We start from the raw sequence: 17348 nt of genomic DNA on the forward strand, positions 1-17348 counted from the left end.
ATTGCGGAAAGGGGCTGGCGGAAGGAAAGTGTCATGGGAGAGGGCTCTAAGGCAAGCATCACGTTGAAGAGTATATCTGCATATGGTAGGTATCTCTCGTCACATCAGGCTAGGGATCCGCACCAGCCAGCGCTTGTAATCACACATACAAACTTTCCGTACTCTAGCAGCAGTGTTTGGGAAAGCAGGACGTCGTTGCCAGCGGAGAAGAACATGAATGAAGCATGATTGAGTATCATCTCGCCCTTCCCTCTGCGCATACCGTGAACGGGTATTTCAGTACCATGATAGATTGATTACGCAGAGTACGTACGATCGCGTCGTCACAAGTGGTGCACAGTTCATATGAGAACACAGCACTTCCATGCACACGGAAACATTTATCTCTTATTTTGTTCCTCAGGTGCAAACTATATTACAGTGCATGTTTTAATGCAAGAGCAACCATATCACAGTGCATGTTCTTCTGCGAGAGCAGTACCGTTCCAGCCCGAGAGCATCCTACTGCGCAACGGCACGTCGACCGGGAAACCACGAGTCAATCTCACGCTGGACGAGGACGCTCCGAGATAGGATCTCAGCATGCTGCCCGCTCCACGGGTACGGGATAGCCTGCTCGTACAGGTTGTCGACGTCGGAGCGAGGCTGCAAGCGGCGCCAGTTGTGCAGGATGATGCACGGGGTCTTGGTCTCCGCGTCCGCGCCACACACGCTGTACATCTCCCGCGCCAGCAGATCGTACATGTAGCCGCTCCTCTCCTCGGCCTCGGCGAAGTCCTGGCCCTGGTGCGGAATGACGTTGATGTGCTGCAGGGATTTGAGGTAGAACAGCAGTCCCTTCATGCCGGGCTGCGGCGCCAGGCCGTGGAGTCCCCCGCGGCGACGGAGGGTCATGACCTTGAACCAGCCCGTGTCTCGGATCTCCAGACTGGTGATGGCTTCGATGCATTCCGGGTGGTCGCGGTGAAGGTCGGTCAGGACGGCAAAGTCTTGTTGGAGCTCGAGACAGGAGAGGACGACCTGGTCCACTGCTGGGCTCAGACAGATCAGTCTTCTGGCGGCGACGATGGGCCGAATCGCGGTGCAGACTTGTTGGAACATCAGGTAGTAGTGTCTGGAGGCGACAGATCGCGACTCTTGGTTGATGAAGAACGCGACGGGAAGCTCGGCGGGGGGAGCGGAGGCTCCGTCATAGAAGCTGGGAGTGAGGGAGACGATTCGTCGTCCGGGTAAGGTGGCTTTCCACTGCGGAATAGTCAGCGAAAATATCAAGGCAGTTGCGCAGATACGATGTGCGGCATGTAGACGACTCTTGCTGCGTTGAAGGGGAGATGACTCACGATCAGACGGCGGATTTCGAGAGGAAGGCGCGGGAAGCAAGTAAACTTGTTGGATGCGAGACCATTCTCCATTGCATTTCCATCGCTGAGCGCAGAGAGCTCAGTACCGAAAATATCCTCGTAGATCGGCGGCTCGATAGCCAAAGATACCAGAGCTGAAATCAGAGTATCCGGGTTACTGACTGTGTGCGTGGCCGTGTCGGCAGGTGGTGGAGAGTTCTAAACCTATCAGTGATAGCCCCTCCGCAACGAGGAATCTTGTTTCTCGATTCTTACCTCTGGCCTCGAATCAGCGGCGGTATCTGCTGCCGTGGCGGCGGGCTTCCATTTATTCAGAGTGTATCGCCGGATGGTTTGGACAATGCGCTTGAATTGATCTTGATGGGGTCCAGACTCCGAGCGCCGACGGAGTCGGGTGCTCCAAGTTCGGAATGGCTGGCGCGCCATCACGATGGTTGTTTGTTGTCCGACTTGAGGTTGACAAGATCGAAAGGTAACCAACCGGTCGTCGATGTGAAATACCCAAAGCTTCAGATAAAAGCTCGGTTACGTTAACGCTAGTTTGGGAGATCAGGTGCTCTGTTCCTTCCTCTTTTATTTACCACGTGATTTTTCACTAAAATATGAAACAGCTAAATCCTAGAGCGGACATTCCAAAGATGAAAGATGTAAGGCTTTTGGATATTTAGAAACAAAAAAAATATTATGTTTAATCCTTTTCAGCGCTCTCTCAGTATTCTATATCAATTCAGATTATCTGTTACTCTTGAGCCCACCCTTGATAGTTCTTATGCTCTAGGTTATCTATCCATAACCTTAGTCAAGGCCTGGACTTGTATCGATAGAAATTACTTTAATAGTCACTTAGTTATTCTGGCTTCTAGACGTAATATCAAAGACTTCTTTTCTTTGACCACCTTTAAAATGCAAGGGTTTATGAGTAAATGTTGGAGCCTTGGCGGCGTGACGCGGCCGCTGCCAGATACAAGGTAGGAGCACCGTCGTTTGCATAACTTCAAGTTATCAATCAACCTTACAACAAGGGAGTTTTTCGATCTCTGCACGAAAAGTCAACTGGAGAATTTAAAAACACACAAATTTGGCTTCTCATACCTACAGACGATCACCCACGACAAGATCGAGATTCTCTCACGGTCTTACTATGGCCACCACAAGCACGAAGGTGTCAGTTAGCGCGGGTGATATTACGGAGAAGGTACAGACAGAGCAACAGGATACCGTCCCGGCGCCGGAGTCCAGCATAGACAGCATATCTGAGGCTCTCCAACTGCTCGAGCTCGAGCTGCCAGACTTCGAGGAAGAGCTCGTTACACAAGTTCGTAGCCTGCCGCTAGATACTTTCACCTGTTTCCCAAAGCTTGGGATCGAGCTACGATACATGATCGTAAGTGTTCTCTGTACTGCACATCAGTTTAGAGAACATGTAGTATCAAAGCACTCAAGGCTGACTACCTGATTCGAAGTGGAAATTGACCTTCCCTGGACGTCGCTGCATCAGCCTCTCGCATGTTAAACATTACCTCAAAGTCCCGATCGGTCCAAAGCTGCCCACCAGTCTACACATCAATCGAGAGAGTCGAAGCTACACCTTGGAGACCTTCCACCTCTTATGGCTCAAGATGCATCGGACGGGTAGTAAACTTTTGTTTTCCAGGCTGATATGCATGAACCCAGCTTTGGATTTGGTGCACGTCGATTTCATCTCGATACAAGGCCGATACCGTCTGCACCGTCTACGTGAGCTGTTTCAAAAATACCCCGAGTCCATCGCCGCTATTCGCAGTCTCGAGATCAGAGAAATAATTCACCCGGCCTTTCTACGCGACATGAAGTACGATGATGAATCCGATTATATCTGGGAAGATCCGCGTCCTAATAGCCCGATGCAGTGGTTCAAGGGTCTGCGGAATATCCACTTGGTTGCTGATTGGCGTATTTCCCCAACATGCAAGTGGTACTCAGCCTTGGTTTACAAAATTTTCATCCGCGAGGTGAAGCTCACCAGGATCGGTACCAAGTATTCGGAGCTTCCCAACCCAGCTCTAGTCATCCACCAATGGCGACGCCTAGAAGTGAGGTCCGACTACGACAATCTTCACGACGCCGCCCTCCCTGATCCCTGGCCAAAGGAGCAGATTGCTATCTTCGTGGACAAGAGTATCAGCAAGATACAAAACCGATCCGAGGAGGCTTCCAGCCGCGTGGGAACCGGTGACCGAAATGGCGAAGGACGATAATGCCTGCCAGCAGCGAGCACAAACTTCTGCGACCTCTTCATCCCAGCTAAGGAAGAGTCCTCAAAGCCCAAAGTTGTCAACCTACCAGATGCACCCGCGAATTGCAAGCGTTATGAACCCCCTCTCCCCAGCACCAGAGCGCCATTCTCTGCGACAATAATGGAATCCACTCCCACCCAAAACACTAGCTCCTCGCCTCAAAACCATCCTATTCCAGCAAAGAAATTTCTCGTCAGAATCCCGGGACGCCTCTCCTCTCTAAGGATCAAGCATACAAGACATTTGCACGATACGAACCCACTACAAAGTCTTTCCTCCTCCCAAGCTCGCGCAGAAAGGGGGAAGGAAGTCAGTAATCCGAGCTGTATGTACATGAAAAAAAAAAAAAAAAAAAAAAAACTAGCACACCACAAGCAATCAAAAGCGCCCTCACTCCCTACCACTGACCTCCCAAGTGCCACAAAAACGTAAAGGGTAAGCCCCCTAGACTAGAGAGCCGTTGCTACATAGGTACATATCGCCAAGCAGCCACCTCAAAGCGCTACACGCTACATACATACCCTCCCGTCCACGGCCCTCCTCTGAAAACACCACGTTAACTTAACTATTCAGCTCATAAGCCAACAGACTAACTGATATCTACAAAGTCTGTTCAGTCATAGTGCTAGCTAGTGCTGGTGCTATCACTCACCTACACCCACTTGGCACGCACGCACTCACTCACTCACTCACTCACTCACTCATATACCCTCTAACATCTAACATCTAACATCTAACAAAACACCACGGTTAGTACCAACAAGACGGATTAAGAAACACGAAAGCAAGCAAGTAGGCAGGCAGGCGGGCGAGAGAAGAGAGAGAGAGAGAGAGAAAGAGTATCGTACATACAGATTTACAACAAAATACCAATAACTAAACACCTCGCTCCCTCCCAAACTTTTAGTCGCAGTGACCAAGATTTATGATACAACGGCCCGCCCTTGAACCCCCCCCCCAATATCCCATTCCCACCCCTATTCCATTTCTACTTTTCTCTTCTCTGTCTCTTCATTTACTCCCGTGCATAACGGATGAAAAGTACACACCACCTCTCTATCCTTCGTCTCCGTCAACTTTATTTCGCCCGCTCCCAATTCAGAAAGCAAAAAGTACCCGGGTATCACTTCAAAAGCCGCTTCTTCCTTCCCCTCCCTCTAATCTTCGTCAAGTATCGCTCATCCAACCTCTGTCAACAATCCAGGCCCATGTACATCTCAAAATGCATCGTCAGATCCCCTCAGAGAGGAAGGATTTCACGAAGCCTTATCGCTCATAACATCGACATACCCGCGCCCCTTCTTCTTCGCTCCCTTCGCCCCCGCCTTCCGGGGCATAGCCGGACCGAGCAGATCGTCGATGCTGCTCGCGTTGCTCATACCCGTGCCCGGTCGACTGGGCGGCGCACTTGGTGGCCTGCTAGTTCTCAGATTACCGTTAGACTGCGAACGATTCATGAGAGGTGCTGCGTTGAGGCTACCGCCACCGTCGTCGCTTTGCGGGGAGGGTGGGAGGCCCATATGTGTGAAATCGCTGACGGCTCTCTGCGCCAGCATTTGGGGTGCGCCGCCGATAGGCATAGGGCGAGGTGCGCTGGTAGAAGGGCCAGCTGCTGGGTTTGTCGAATCCTGTGAAGGTTGCATGGGTGCGGATGCTGTGCGGGGCGGTCCTGCTGCTTTGGGAGGTGGTGGAGTAGCGCTCCTGGCTTGCATGTCTTCAGCACCGCCTTTCTTATTGATCCAGCGCTTGAGCTCGGGGTCATAGTAGAAGGATGAGGCTTCGCCGAGCTTTGCTTTGATAGGTTTGTTGGGCGCTGCACCCATGTCTTGGGATTCTTTCTTGCCTCCGCCACCGAACCAGCCGCCGCCGAAACCCCAGCCCCTCTTTACCGGTGCTGCTTCTTTGTCTTTTTGTGCTGGCGAGGTGTTAGTGTGAGTAGTACTAGGGGAGAAGAGTTGCTCACCATCTGCTTCAGCAGCCTTCCGGAAGGCCTCGTCGGCTTCCCTATCTTTCTCTGCCTTGGTCTTTTCTCTAGAGGCAGGAACTGCCTGGAGCCCTGGTATGTCATCTTCATCATCGTCCATGAATGACTTCTTCTTTGGCTTAGCCTCTACTGGGGAATCAGGCTCGTCGTTGGGCTCGTATGGAACATAGCCGCTCGACGGAGGTTCATAAACACTACCTTGAGGCTCCCACGAAGGCGCTTCATAGCCATTTGACGCGGTCGGCTCAGAGTCTCGGGAAGGCGGATCAAAGTTGTTTAGAGCCGGAGAATCAGAGCTCGAAGCGGGTTGCTGTAAAGAGGAAGGTTTAGATGTAGTGTATGGAGAGGGCTGCTGACCATCGAAGGAGCTCAAAGGTTGATGTGGGCCGTTGGTATTCGGAGGGGGCTGTTCGGTGACCGGGGTTTGTGAGGCAAAGGTAGGTGAAGGTTCATAAGAGGACCCAGAGTTGCCAAAAGGCGTGTAGCTAGAAGAGTTCTGGGGCGCGTAGCTATTACCTTGGTTGCTAGGCTGACGACTGACAGTCTGGCTGACAGGCGTGTACATCTCTCTTTGAGGCTCATATCTACGAAATTCACCCGACGGTCTTTCATCCAGCGATGTTCGAGGCTGAGAGCCGTATGATGGACCAGACGACATATCGTGATTCCCGTAAGAAGAAGGCCCAGGTGCATATCTTGAACTTGCTTTGGTGGTTGGCGCAGGAACACTACCATTAATGCCAATGCCGCTGTTCTGTGCGCCATACATATCAGCGACTGATGGAACCCTGCTCATGATTGGCGTGCCACCTGCGATTCTCGAAAATGGCCCAATGTCTGGTGCGTTGGTGGCACTCGATACAGACGCAGAGGCATCGGCTTCATCGCCTGCAACAAACTTGTTGAACGTAGCCCAGACGGAACCCTTGGCTTTGTCCATGCTCGGTTTGGAGATCCATGAAGATGTCTCGTCCTTGGGCGACTGCTTCAAGCGTTTGCTCAAGTCGTCAACTCCGCTTACCAAGAAAGCATGGTAATATGGCGATCTCCTGGTCTGAGAGGTGATAGAGGCGGTGATGGCGTCGCAATACTGTAAGGCCTTGTCTCTGAAACCATACTCTGCAAGGATTTTGGCATGTTGTAGCTTGTATATCGCAAGATGAGGGCTAGATATTGCGATGGTCGAGTTGCTTGACAACGAAGTTCCGTATTCAAAAACCTCGCTAAGCAGAACTGGCTCCAACTCTCGATCAAAGTCATGTGGTTGTCTCAGATGATCAGATCCAACAAGCACGATGCTTGCTTGAGGATCATCAATACCCCCAAAGATGGAAAGGTTTCGGGCAAAGAGGAAGCAAATGTGGGCTGCTTCTGCTCTACCATAACCAGAGAGGAGTTTGCCCATAGCGTTGAGCGCTTGGCTATCATCTGCGCTTCGATTGCTCAGCACAAGTCCAAGTGTTTCTCGCCATCTGTCTAGACCATCCGTAGCATCTTTTGAAGGTCCTATAGCATTTGATGTGCTGACCATCTGGAAGCCAGCTCGGGCAGAAGGCGGTACAAGCTCATCAATACTCTCTTCAAAGTTGCCTGCAAAGATCTCGTACAAAGCTGCAAGCGGCTCGACATTATCTCCGATGATCTTCACTTCCTTCTGAATAAACTCTTGGGCAACTCGCTTGTACAGATCTTTTGATACCGTGTTCGAGATGAGCATAGCGTGAGCCCAGAGCCGTTTGTCGACAGCATCCCATACAGCTTTCTCGCGATCACCGCGTAGCAAGTGCTTTCTCAGCTGATCGACGGCTGCAGGGTCTACAGGGTCGGCTCTTGTCGCTGTGTTTATCGACGGCTGAATGCCAGAGAGCTCTGCGCCAGTGGCATACAGCGGAGCAGAAGTTCCTTGCTCATCAAGTCCTGGCGACAAAACAGATCGAACAGCCTTGTCTACAACTGCGTTGCCTTCCAGTGTGCCATCATGCTCAATGAAAACCCGGAGGATCTTCCAGAGAAGTATCCGCTCCTCAATACGCTTATCTTCATGGGAAAGCGTCTGCACTGTTCGCAGGTAAGATGCATTTTGCTCCAGAAAATCAATGCCGGAAGTCAGCCACGCCAAGACATCCTTCTTCTTTGACTTGCCCTTCAGTGGCCCTGGGAAGCTAGTGAGACGTTCTTGAAGAGGATCGATATCCTTAATGCTTCTAATCTTAACTGTCCCCGGACTACGGATGATCATAGCTTGGGCGTTCATGCCATATCGGGGAATGTCTTGAGGAAGTGAGGTGATGATGGTACCGCCAACGCCCCAAGCGAAGACAGGCGCACCCCTCCACCTCTGCAACGGATCGTTCTCTCGACCATCTGTGGGGGTGACATAGGGAAGACCCGCGGAAAACTCTCTCGGGCGTCCAGCTGAAGCCACAGCCGACATCGACTGATAGCTGTTATTGGCTCTTGGTGAGGGTGGTACCTCGACAGAAGCCGGACGTTGATATGGGGCAGTAGCAGTCATTTCAGGTCTTGGGCCAGCAAGTCCAGTACCTGGAGACTGAGTTTGAGATCTCTTAGGGGGCAAAAACGGTTGAGGTGGTCCATGGCCAGCTGGCTGAGGCTGATAGTTGGACGTCGCTCGCTTTGATGGGGAGCTTACAAGTCTGGAAGCAAGTCCATGAGGAGGTGGAGGAGTCGATGTCTGACGTGCCACAGGAGGCTGCGCCTGCTGGCCATATTGGTTCTGCAACTCGCCATAATTCCTCTGTGATGTTGGAGAGAATTGACTACTCTCCTCGACCTCCCTGGTAGGTGGCAATTGTTGAGATCTTGTACTAGACTCATAACCAGAGTAACTGGTCCTTCTACTCAAATTTGCTGCCTCAGAAGAGGAGCTGTGGGATCGTGCCTCATGATTTCGTTCGAAATGAGCCAATGGACTTGAAGTCCGAGGTTGGTGTGCAAGGACAGGAACTGGCTGTGGAGGCTGAGCGCTGACTGGAGGAACTGACGCATATGATCCGGATCTCTGACCGGGAGGGGCAGGTGAGTATCGCGACGGAGCAGCTGGAGGCGGGGCTGTTTGGCTGTGCTGTAGTGGTGGAGGTGCCGGAGAATATCGCGAGGAAATGGCTGGCATGGGTGCGTTTCCAGTCGGTAAAGGAGCGTAGGGGCTGACCCTTGCCGGAGTAACCAGTCCTTGTGTCTGTAGCGGAGGTTGTGCGAGGTGTTGTTGGGCAGGCTGTGGTTGATTCGGAGGTTGCTGAGTAGGCGGAGGAGCATACGGGGATCGCCCTGTGCCCATTGGAGGTACAGCACCTGGGTGCCCATAAGGACCCAAGGCAGGGGACGCAAGCCCGCTCGTATGTCTTGAGGTTGGCTTCGGTCGGGACATGGGCAATTCCTCGAAAAACCCGCTTTGGGTTTTCTTGACAGTCGGGGGTAAAGGGGGTTGGGGTTGCTGAGCGATTCCTGGGGGTAGCTGGCTTTGCTGGGCATGGCTACTTGTAGGGGGTGGTAGGCTTGAAGAAGGGCCACGAGGTAACGTGTGATACATACTGCTACTCCTTGGAGGTGCCATGTCTGCAGGAGTTTGGGGAGTTCGATTCATTTGTTGCGTACTTACTCTCTTTCGAGGCTTCACAACATCCATCGGGAGATCATAAGGTGATGCATATCCTCCTTTCGCCTTGTCAGAAAAACTTTGCGCCTTTGAAATTTCCGGTCTTGCAGGCATAGATTGAAAGTTTGAGATTGATGGCGACATATAAGGGGACGGTACTCCAGTTGGACCTTTTGGCTGGGAAAGATCTGTCAGTAGAGGCGCAACAGGAGCGTATGAGTTCCTCGAAACTAGAGCTGGAGCTGTAGTGGCTCCTGCAGGGATGTACTGATTACTGCTGCTAGAAGAGCGCTGTGCAGTTCCAGTGAGACTGCCAGCCATGTGACCATTAAATCCTGGTGCTGGAAGAGGGGGGTTCGCCTTCTGTGAAACCACGGCATTCGTAGTCTCATCGTTATCATCCAAAAACCCTTCATCGTCACTCCCGAAAATTGCCGCCGGGTCAAAGCCCGCGGTTTCCGTCGGCTCATCATCATCAGGCAAAAGTTCATCGTCGTCGTCGGCCAGGAATTCATCACCAGCCAAGGCTGCTTCCCACTTCGCTGCAAGATCTCCTTCATCCGCATCCAGTGGCTCCGACTGATCATGAGTGACGGCTTCAGTGTCACCAAGTCCGGGTGAGAGAACCGTGCTTGATAAGGCAGCAACTCCCCCGCCAGTAGATGGTTCCACTGAAACATTGGAGCTCTCGATAGCACCTTCTTCCGCAATAGCCTGGTGAGTTTGCGCATGGGTCTGATAATGCAAAGAATCTAGAACTTGCGTTGTGGATTTTCTCTCCAGAGGCGGTGGAACTATCGACGCTTCTGCTTCGTTGTTCACTTTATTAACTTGGGCGAAAAAGTCCTCCTCGTTCGCATCGGCTGTTGCAAAGGGATCACTCGTGATTGACGACTGGGTTGGCATGTACTCATTCTCGTGTTGGACCAAGGGAAGGCCTTCTGCGAAGCGAGCTTCGGCATCTTGGTCTTCTTCCGGCCTGACGTTTCCCCCATAAGTCTGCCCATAATCTGGTAACTGTAGCTCACTGTCGTCCACTTCTTCATGTTGCGTAAAGTACTGGAAGCCCTCTGGTTTTGTGGGACTATGGACGGAAGGCTCGGTCACAGGGACATTTTCCTTCTCTTGAAATAGATCCTCGGCTAACTCCTGCTCAACCCCATTCATAATATCCTCGGCCTGGCTGTGGGCCAGCTGCTGTCCGTAAGAATTGAAACCCGTCGATGGTGCCGGTGGCACCGCAGGGAACGAGTTTGTCCTGTCTGTTTGGACCATCGATTTGAAAGGGTCGTTGTCCGGGCTCTGCATGTTCCATTGCGAATCGACATCATCCTCCTCTCCCCAACCGACCTCTTCCGAAACTGTTCTCGCGAAAGACAGCGTGCTCATACGCTTACTCGCATCGTGAGGTCCATTCGAAGGGAAGTCGCCTCTCTCCTGATCCATGGTCGGCGTCTCCTCGGCGCTCTGGTGCCACAAGTTCTCGTCCAGCTCTACGCCCCCCGGGCTGGCCAGCGACGTGGTGAGCGCATCTCGCAAGTCCCCAAGCTCCGGATGGGCATCATTTCCCTGTGTCTCCTCATCTACGTTTCCCGTCCCGTCAGCACCTTGGACTTCGTCGGTAAATGACGCAGGCGCAGGCGCGTCGGACTCGTACTCGAGACTGGGGTCCGGTGCTGGTTGCGGACTCGAGTCTAGGGATTCGGGGGCATTCAGTGCGGCTGCCTCTGCGGTTGAGTTGGGCATAAAGGCAGGATGCCATGATGCCTGGGATGCGGGCTCCATTGCGGTGGTTGTATGTGGTGCGCAAAGAAACTGAATACTGGAAGTCGGAATGTCATGTCAGCCAGCTGTCCGTCTCCCATGTCTCGTAGAGTACCGGTAGGTATCGCATCGTCGTAGCTGAAGAAAGGGAAGGGACGAAACGGAACCGAACGTACTTGTACAAGGATTTCAGTGAAAGAAGTTATCAAATGATGTGTTGGGCGGCGAAGGCATTGAAATCTGCTATAGTGAAGGGAAATTCATGGTTTGAGGTTGGTGAGATATGGTTCTGGATCGGGTTGAGTTGGGTTAGGTTGGGTTGGGTCGGGTAAGGTGGTGGTCGACGGCAGCCTTCCCTTTCCGATGGGGGTAAATCTGGTAATCTGGCTTGAGTATGGCGGGCCGGCATTGACTGAAACCCCGTAAGCCCACCCACCAGGTACCGGTACTTATACTTTGGAAATGAAGAAGAACAGAATAGTCCTATAGTGCAGTGTGCAGTGCCCACCAATGGAATGTGTAACGAACTGATAGATGATTTTGATCTCCGGGGAGAGATTGGGCTTTGGGTATATTCCAAAAACACCCGGCTCTGGCACTTATATATCCATCCATTGCTTTCCTCGCTTTGACAAAGGGGAACAATAAAACAAAACAAAACATGAGCTCGGACTACGGTGGACCGGATCCACCTCTCGGCCAGAATCAACGTGCGGACTAGACGGACTGGACGGACTGGACGGACTGGATGACCGCAAGGCTGCAACCAAAGTACGAAAGTATACGAACACGGAATACATATCCCATCTGTACCTACATATTGATCCAAACCGCAACAACCAAAGACGACAACCACAACCTCTTGCCACTGGACCCTACCGTACACTCCACGTCCACCGCATCAATGAGGCATGTCGTCGAGTGCATATCAACAACCAAATGCTCCCGATTCGCCCGCGGATGATTCGGACTCAGACCTCGATCTCGACCTCCAGGAGCTTGACCCCATTACCACAGCCAGTCCCTCGTCCCGCAAAGACCATCCCAAGGAAGAGCGCAGGACCGGTCACATACCTATACCCTTACGGAATCTGCGTATGAGTGGGCTGCGAGGGGCCGGGAAACGCAATCGAGGCTACGGGGACTTGGGACGGGACAGAGATGCGAATACAGAGGACCTGCACGGCCTGCTGAACGAAAGCCCGGATCTGGATGGAGCAAACAGACTATCAGCCGGCAGCTCGCGCTCTGCTGAGGATGATGCACCGCTCTTGCCCGGGCCCAAGGGCAGCCATAGACGGCAGCCGAGTTTGGATGCCCTCAACAAGCTAGGCTCACACATCCGCCTCCCCAGCTTCCTCTCGAACGCGGGCTCTCAATCACCCCCAGAAAACAATGATACGGAAGAAGAGGAACACGATCCGGCATCTTCACGGACAGTCTTTGTCGGTACCGCTCAATCCGCGCGTTTTACGCCTAATGCCATCTCCAATGCGAAATATACCCCCATCAGTTTCTTGCCGCGCACTTTGTATAACGAGTTCTCTTTCTTCTTCAATATGTACTTTCTGCTCGTGGCGCTTTCGCAGGCTATTCCAGCGCTGAGGATAGGATACCTATCGACGTATATTGTGCCGCTGGTATTTGTTATGTCGATTACACTGGGTAAGGAGGCACTCGATGATATTGGACGGAGAAAGAGGGATGCGGAAGCCAACTCCGAAGGTTACACGGTATTGTGCTTCGATGAGCCCGGGGTGGGGAATAAGGATCGCTATCGGGCGAAGAAGTCGAAGAAGGCGAATTTGAAGTCTAGAGGTCGATCGCTCGTCGAACGGGACAGGCTGTCCGATATCCAGGAGGAAGAAGAGAATGGGGAAGGCCCGGGAGACCGCCACTTGCCGTCCTCGGAGGTGCGGGAAGTGATCAAGAAGTCGAGGGATTTGAAGGTTGGTGATGTGTTGAAGATGGGCAAGGATCAGCGACTACCGGCGGATGTGGTTATCTTGAAAAGTTTCATGAATGAGGCTGTAGTAGTCGAAGATGGCCTGCCTGCGGCTCCTGAATCACTGCTTGTATCGCCGGTATCAGACCCGGCAATTGAGCAGACCAGCGCCACTACAGCTGATGCTCGCGAGTCAACATCAGAACTGGGAAATACCCCTTCTGCTGATGCGGGAGGTGTTGGAGAAACATTCATCAGAACCGATCAGCTTGATGGAGAAACCGATTGGAAGCTTCGATTGGGATCTCCTCTCACTCAGTCGCTGGACCCGGCTGAATTCGTACGGCTCCGGGTTGTGGCTAGCAAGCCAGACAGGAAAGTTAACGAATTCATTGGTACAGTCCAACTACTTCCCAAAGACAGAGGAGGCTATGATCCGTACCTTCCGAGATCATCCCCCATGGGCAATGAGATCGTGAACTCCACCTCGGCTCCTCTAACAATTGACAATACAGCGTGGTGCAACACCGTGCTAGCATCAAACGCCACAACACTAGCTGTCGTCGTCTACACTGGACGCGAAACTAGATCCGCTCTTTCAACTTCTCAATCCCGCTCGAAAACAGGTCTCCTCGAGTATGAGATAAACTCGCTCACCAAGATTCTGTGTGGTTTAACTCTCTCGCTTTCCATCATCCTGGTGGCGTTGGAAGGATTCGAGCATGTCGACGGCGTCAAGTGGTATGTCAAGATCATGAGGTTCTTGGTTCTTTTTTCGACAATCGTCCCTATCAGTCTTCGTGTAAACTTAGATATGGGCAAGAGTGTCTACTCAAGGTTCATCCAACGGGATGCCGGAATTGAAGGTGCTGTCGTCAGAACCAGTACTATCCCTGAAGAGCTGGGTCGTATCGAGTACCTGCTAAGCGACAAGACTGGTACACTGACACAGAACGAGATGGAGATGAAGAAAATCCATGTTGGAACTGTTTCCTACGCCAATGAAGCTATGGACGAGGTGACGGCATACATCAAGCAGGGCTTTTCGGTTCCCGTTTCCGCGGATCCAAATAACCCTGCATTGCTCATCACACCCTCATCTACCTTCATGGCCTCAACGACTGCCACAGCCACTCGAACGCGCAGAGAGATCGGATCCCGAGTCAGAGACGTTGTTCTGGCTTTGGCTATATGCCACAGTGTCACCCCGACTGTTGAAGAGGACGAGGCAGGCGAACAATTTACCTCTTACCAAGCCTCCTCGCCTGATGAAATTGCAATCGTAAAGTGGACTGAAATGGTTGGTCTTCGCTTGATTCATCGGGATCGGAAGGGGATGCTCCTCCAGTCTGTGGACACTGGACGTCCTGTCGTCAGAGTCCGAATCCTCGAGGCATTCCCTTTCACATCCGAAGGCAAGAGAATGGGCATTATTGTCCAGTTCATGGATGGATCGGAGAAACCAGGCAACGTCGACCCTGAAGCTGGTGAGATTTGGTTCTACCAAAAGGGTGCTGATACCGTTATGACTTCCATCGTCGCTGCAAATGATTGGCTTGACGAAGAGACTGGTAATATGGCCCGGGAAGGGCTGCGGACACTTGTCGTTGGCCGAAAGCGCTTGTCGGTTCAACAGTACAAAGAGTTTGCTACCAACTTTAGGGACGCTTCCGTTGCCATCAACGGACGTGATGCAGGCATGGCCCGAGTTGTCGCCCACTACCTTGAACGAGACCTCGAGCTTCTTGGCGTCACGGGTGTCGAGGATAAACTCCAAAAAGACGTCAAGCCCTCGCTGGAATTACTTCGCAACGCCGGCATTAAAATTTGGATGCTCACGGGTGACAAGGTCGAAACTGCCCGCTGCGTTGCTGTCTCTGCCAAGCTCGTCGCCCGTGGCCAATACATCCACACAATCACCAAGCTCAAACGCAAAGACAACGCGCAGGACCAGCTTGACTTTCTACGCGGTAAAACCGACTCCGCCCTTCTCATCGACGGCGAATCCATTTCCCTCCTCCTCACTCACTTCCGCACCGACTTCATCTCAATCGCCGTGCTCCTCCCCGCTGTCATCGCGTGCCGCTGCTCCCCGACGCAAAAAGCAGATATCGCCCACTTGATCCGCGACTTCACCAAAAAACGCATCTGCTGCATCGGTGATGGCGGTAACGACGTCAGCATGATCCAAGCTGCCGACGTGGGAGTTGGCATCGTGGGCAAGGAAGGACGACAGGCTTCCCTCGCTGCCGACTTCTCAATAACGCAATTCTGCCACCTCACCAAGCTGCTCGTTTGGCACGGCCGCAATAGCTACAAACGCTCTGCTAAATTGGCGCAATTCGTCATTCACAGAGGTCTCATCATCAGTGTGTGCCAGACTATGTACAGCATCGCCATCAAATTTGAGCCTGAAGGCCTATACAAAGACTGGCTCCTCGTTGGCTACGCAACCCTTTACACCATGGCTCCGGTGTTCTCCCTCGTGTTGGACAAAGACGTCGACGAGAACCTCGCGAACCTCTACCCAGAACTCTACAAGGAGCTCACTACGGGCTCCTCGCTATCCTACCGCACATTCTTCGTCTGGGTGTTCGTCAGTATCTACCAAGGCGGCATGATCCAAGGCCTTTCTCAAATCTTGACGGAGGTTGATGGCCCCCGGATGGTGAGTGTGAGTTTCACGGTACTGATTGTGAACGAGCTGTGCATGGTGGCGTTTGAGATCACGACGTGGCACCCGATCATGATAGCGTGTTTGGTCGGTACAGCGCTCTTGTATCTGGGCAGTATTCCGTTTCTAGGGGGCTACTTTGATCTGGGGTTTATCGTTACACTGTGAGTTCCTTCTCCTCTCCTTGGTGTTTATGTTCTGCTGTTGAATGATTACTAATGAGAAGAATAGCGGCTTCGTCTGGCGCGTGCTTGCTATCTCGGCCATCTCGCTCATCCCGCCTTACGCTGGTAAACTCATTAGGCGCGCAATCAAACCGCCTAGTTACCGCAAGGTGCAGGGGATTTGACCAGACCGGCCAAGGGGCATGGGCTTGTGAAAGAATTAATTTTTTTTTTCACTAGCTTAGCAGTATGGAATAGGATTGGATTGGGATCGGTATCGGGTTCGCGGCATAGCGGTTGGCGTTCTAGGTCTAGAAAATAATATTGAGCGAGCGATGAATCTACCATTGATTGAGTATTGTGAATGTCGGCGGCAGTACATACGTACTACGGATGACAAGGATGAGAAGTTACAAAAAAAAGGGGTTGACGGATGTGTTTCAATGCTGGTTTGTAATGTTGTTGCTACTTATACTAGGGCTTTGATTAACTTATGATTTATCACGTTGGTCAACTTGTCACAGAATTAAAAAAAAGTTTTTATCTTTGCGCTCATGAAAGACGTCGGCTTTACTATGCATCTCTAGCAAGGTAATTAATTAATGCCTGGTTTGGAGGTACGGCCGACGGCAGTAGATGTAAAATGTAAGCGGAGAGGTAGGTAGGGGGAAAGAAAGCGATGTGGTATAGGTATAGGTATAGGTATATACTAACCACCAGGTGTTCTTTTTCTTGGTTCTTGCCTTTACAAGTCTGCTATTACAGAACAAGTCTGGTTTCAAAGATGGACTTCTTTATGCGGTCTGGGTACCGATTGAAGCGTTTACTAAATTGAGCTTTGTTTTTTTGGGGGGCCGGGAGGGGGTTGGAATTGGGGATTGCTTGCTGTGTGGGTTAGGTGGAGATTTGATTTTTATTTTTCCAAAAAAAAGAGAATTTTATGGATTCTTTTGAATTTTTGATGGTGATGATGATGATGGTGATGATGATGATTTTGAGTGGTGGTGCGTTTATATTTGATTATGGGGTTACTAGACGCACTTTAAGGTGGGGGGGGGGGACCTGGTTGTCTGTATGTTTGGGTATCTTGTTGTTGTTCGGTGTGTATAGGGGCATCTGTGTCGTAGACTCTTGTTTTAGTCCTGGGTTTAAATCTCACAACTGGTTTGTCTCTAGGGGTGGGAGGTGGCGACTGAGTCTCTATATCTGCGTGTTGGGATGGTGAGGCAATGGATCTCGCTCATCCATGGGTATGTCTTTGACGGGAGTTCACTTTTGAGTTTGTGCTATGAATTTTGCTCTGTGTTAGAAATGACAATCTATAAGCATTACAAATGGGAAAGGTGGTGTTTACATACAAACAGTCTACGAAACTCTGTGGCTACGCACCTTCCCAAAAAGGGGAATACAGAATGAAGCAGCCCGACTATCTGGAAAAAAATTCAATTATTGATTGCTACCTCCTCTTTTCGTCGCGATTCTTGGTTTCATTGTATGAGATCCTAGATACAGAATCGTGGTTAAGAAAAGCAACCTTTGTAGACTTCGATTATTTTGCCCAGAA

At 51.5% G+C, this 17348-nt stretch overlaps 4 protein-coding genes across 4 annotated transcripts; 2 read left to right on the forward strand and 2 right to left on the reverse strand.

The window, feature by feature from the left end:
- Window positions 1–501: 501 nt before the first annotated feature.
- L3040_008475 (uncharacterized protein) lies at window positions 502–1787 on the reverse strand (the record flags this gene model as incomplete). The annotated part of the gene is made up of 3 exons (XM_007293494.2): window positions 502–1245; window positions 1341–1559; window positions 1617–1787. 3 exons carry the CDS (start codon window positions 1785–1787, stop codon window positions 502–504), a joined length of 1134 nt encoding a protein of 377 aa, XP_007293556.2.
- A 715-nt stretch (window positions 1788–2502) lies between these two features.
- L3040_008476 (uncharacterized protein) lies at window positions 2503–3598 on the forward strand (the record flags this gene model as incomplete). Its single annotated transcript, XM_007293495.2, has 2 exons — window positions 2503–2745; window positions 2825–3598. The coding sequence occupies 2 exons, from the start codon at window positions 2503–2505 to the stop codon at window positions 3596–3598; spliced, it is 1017 nt and encodes a 338-aa protein (XP_007293557.2).
- A 1295-nt stretch (window positions 3599–4893) lies between these two features.
- Window positions 4894–11022, reverse strand: L3040_008477 (uncharacterized protein; the record flags this gene model as incomplete). The annotated part of the gene is made up of 2 exons (XM_066157068.1): window positions 4894–5552; window positions 5601–11022. 2 exons carry the CDS (start codon window positions 11020–11022, stop codon window positions 4894–4896), a joined length of 6081 nt encoding a protein of 2026 aa, XP_066010340.1.
- Window positions 11023–11912: 890 nt separating this feature from the next.
- Window positions 11913–15969, forward strand: L3040_008478 (uncharacterized protein; the record flags this gene model as incomplete). The annotated part of the gene is made up of 2 exons (XM_007293497.2): window positions 11913–15784; window positions 15852–15969. The coding sequence occupies 2 exons, from the start codon at window positions 11913–11915 to the stop codon at window positions 15967–15969; spliced, it is 3990 nt and encodes a 1329-aa protein (XP_007293559.2).
- Between the last annotated feature and the right edge of the window lie 1379 nt (window positions 15970–17348).

Source organism: Drepanopeziza brunnea, assembly GCF_022702325.1.
Source record: "Drepanopeziza brunnea f. sp. 'multigermtubi' strain 214-2 chromosome Unknown ctg16, whole genome shotgun sequence".
NCBI lineage: Eukaryota > Fungi > Ascomycota > Leotiomycetes > Helotiales > Drepanopezizaceae > Drepanopeziza > Drepanopeziza brunnea.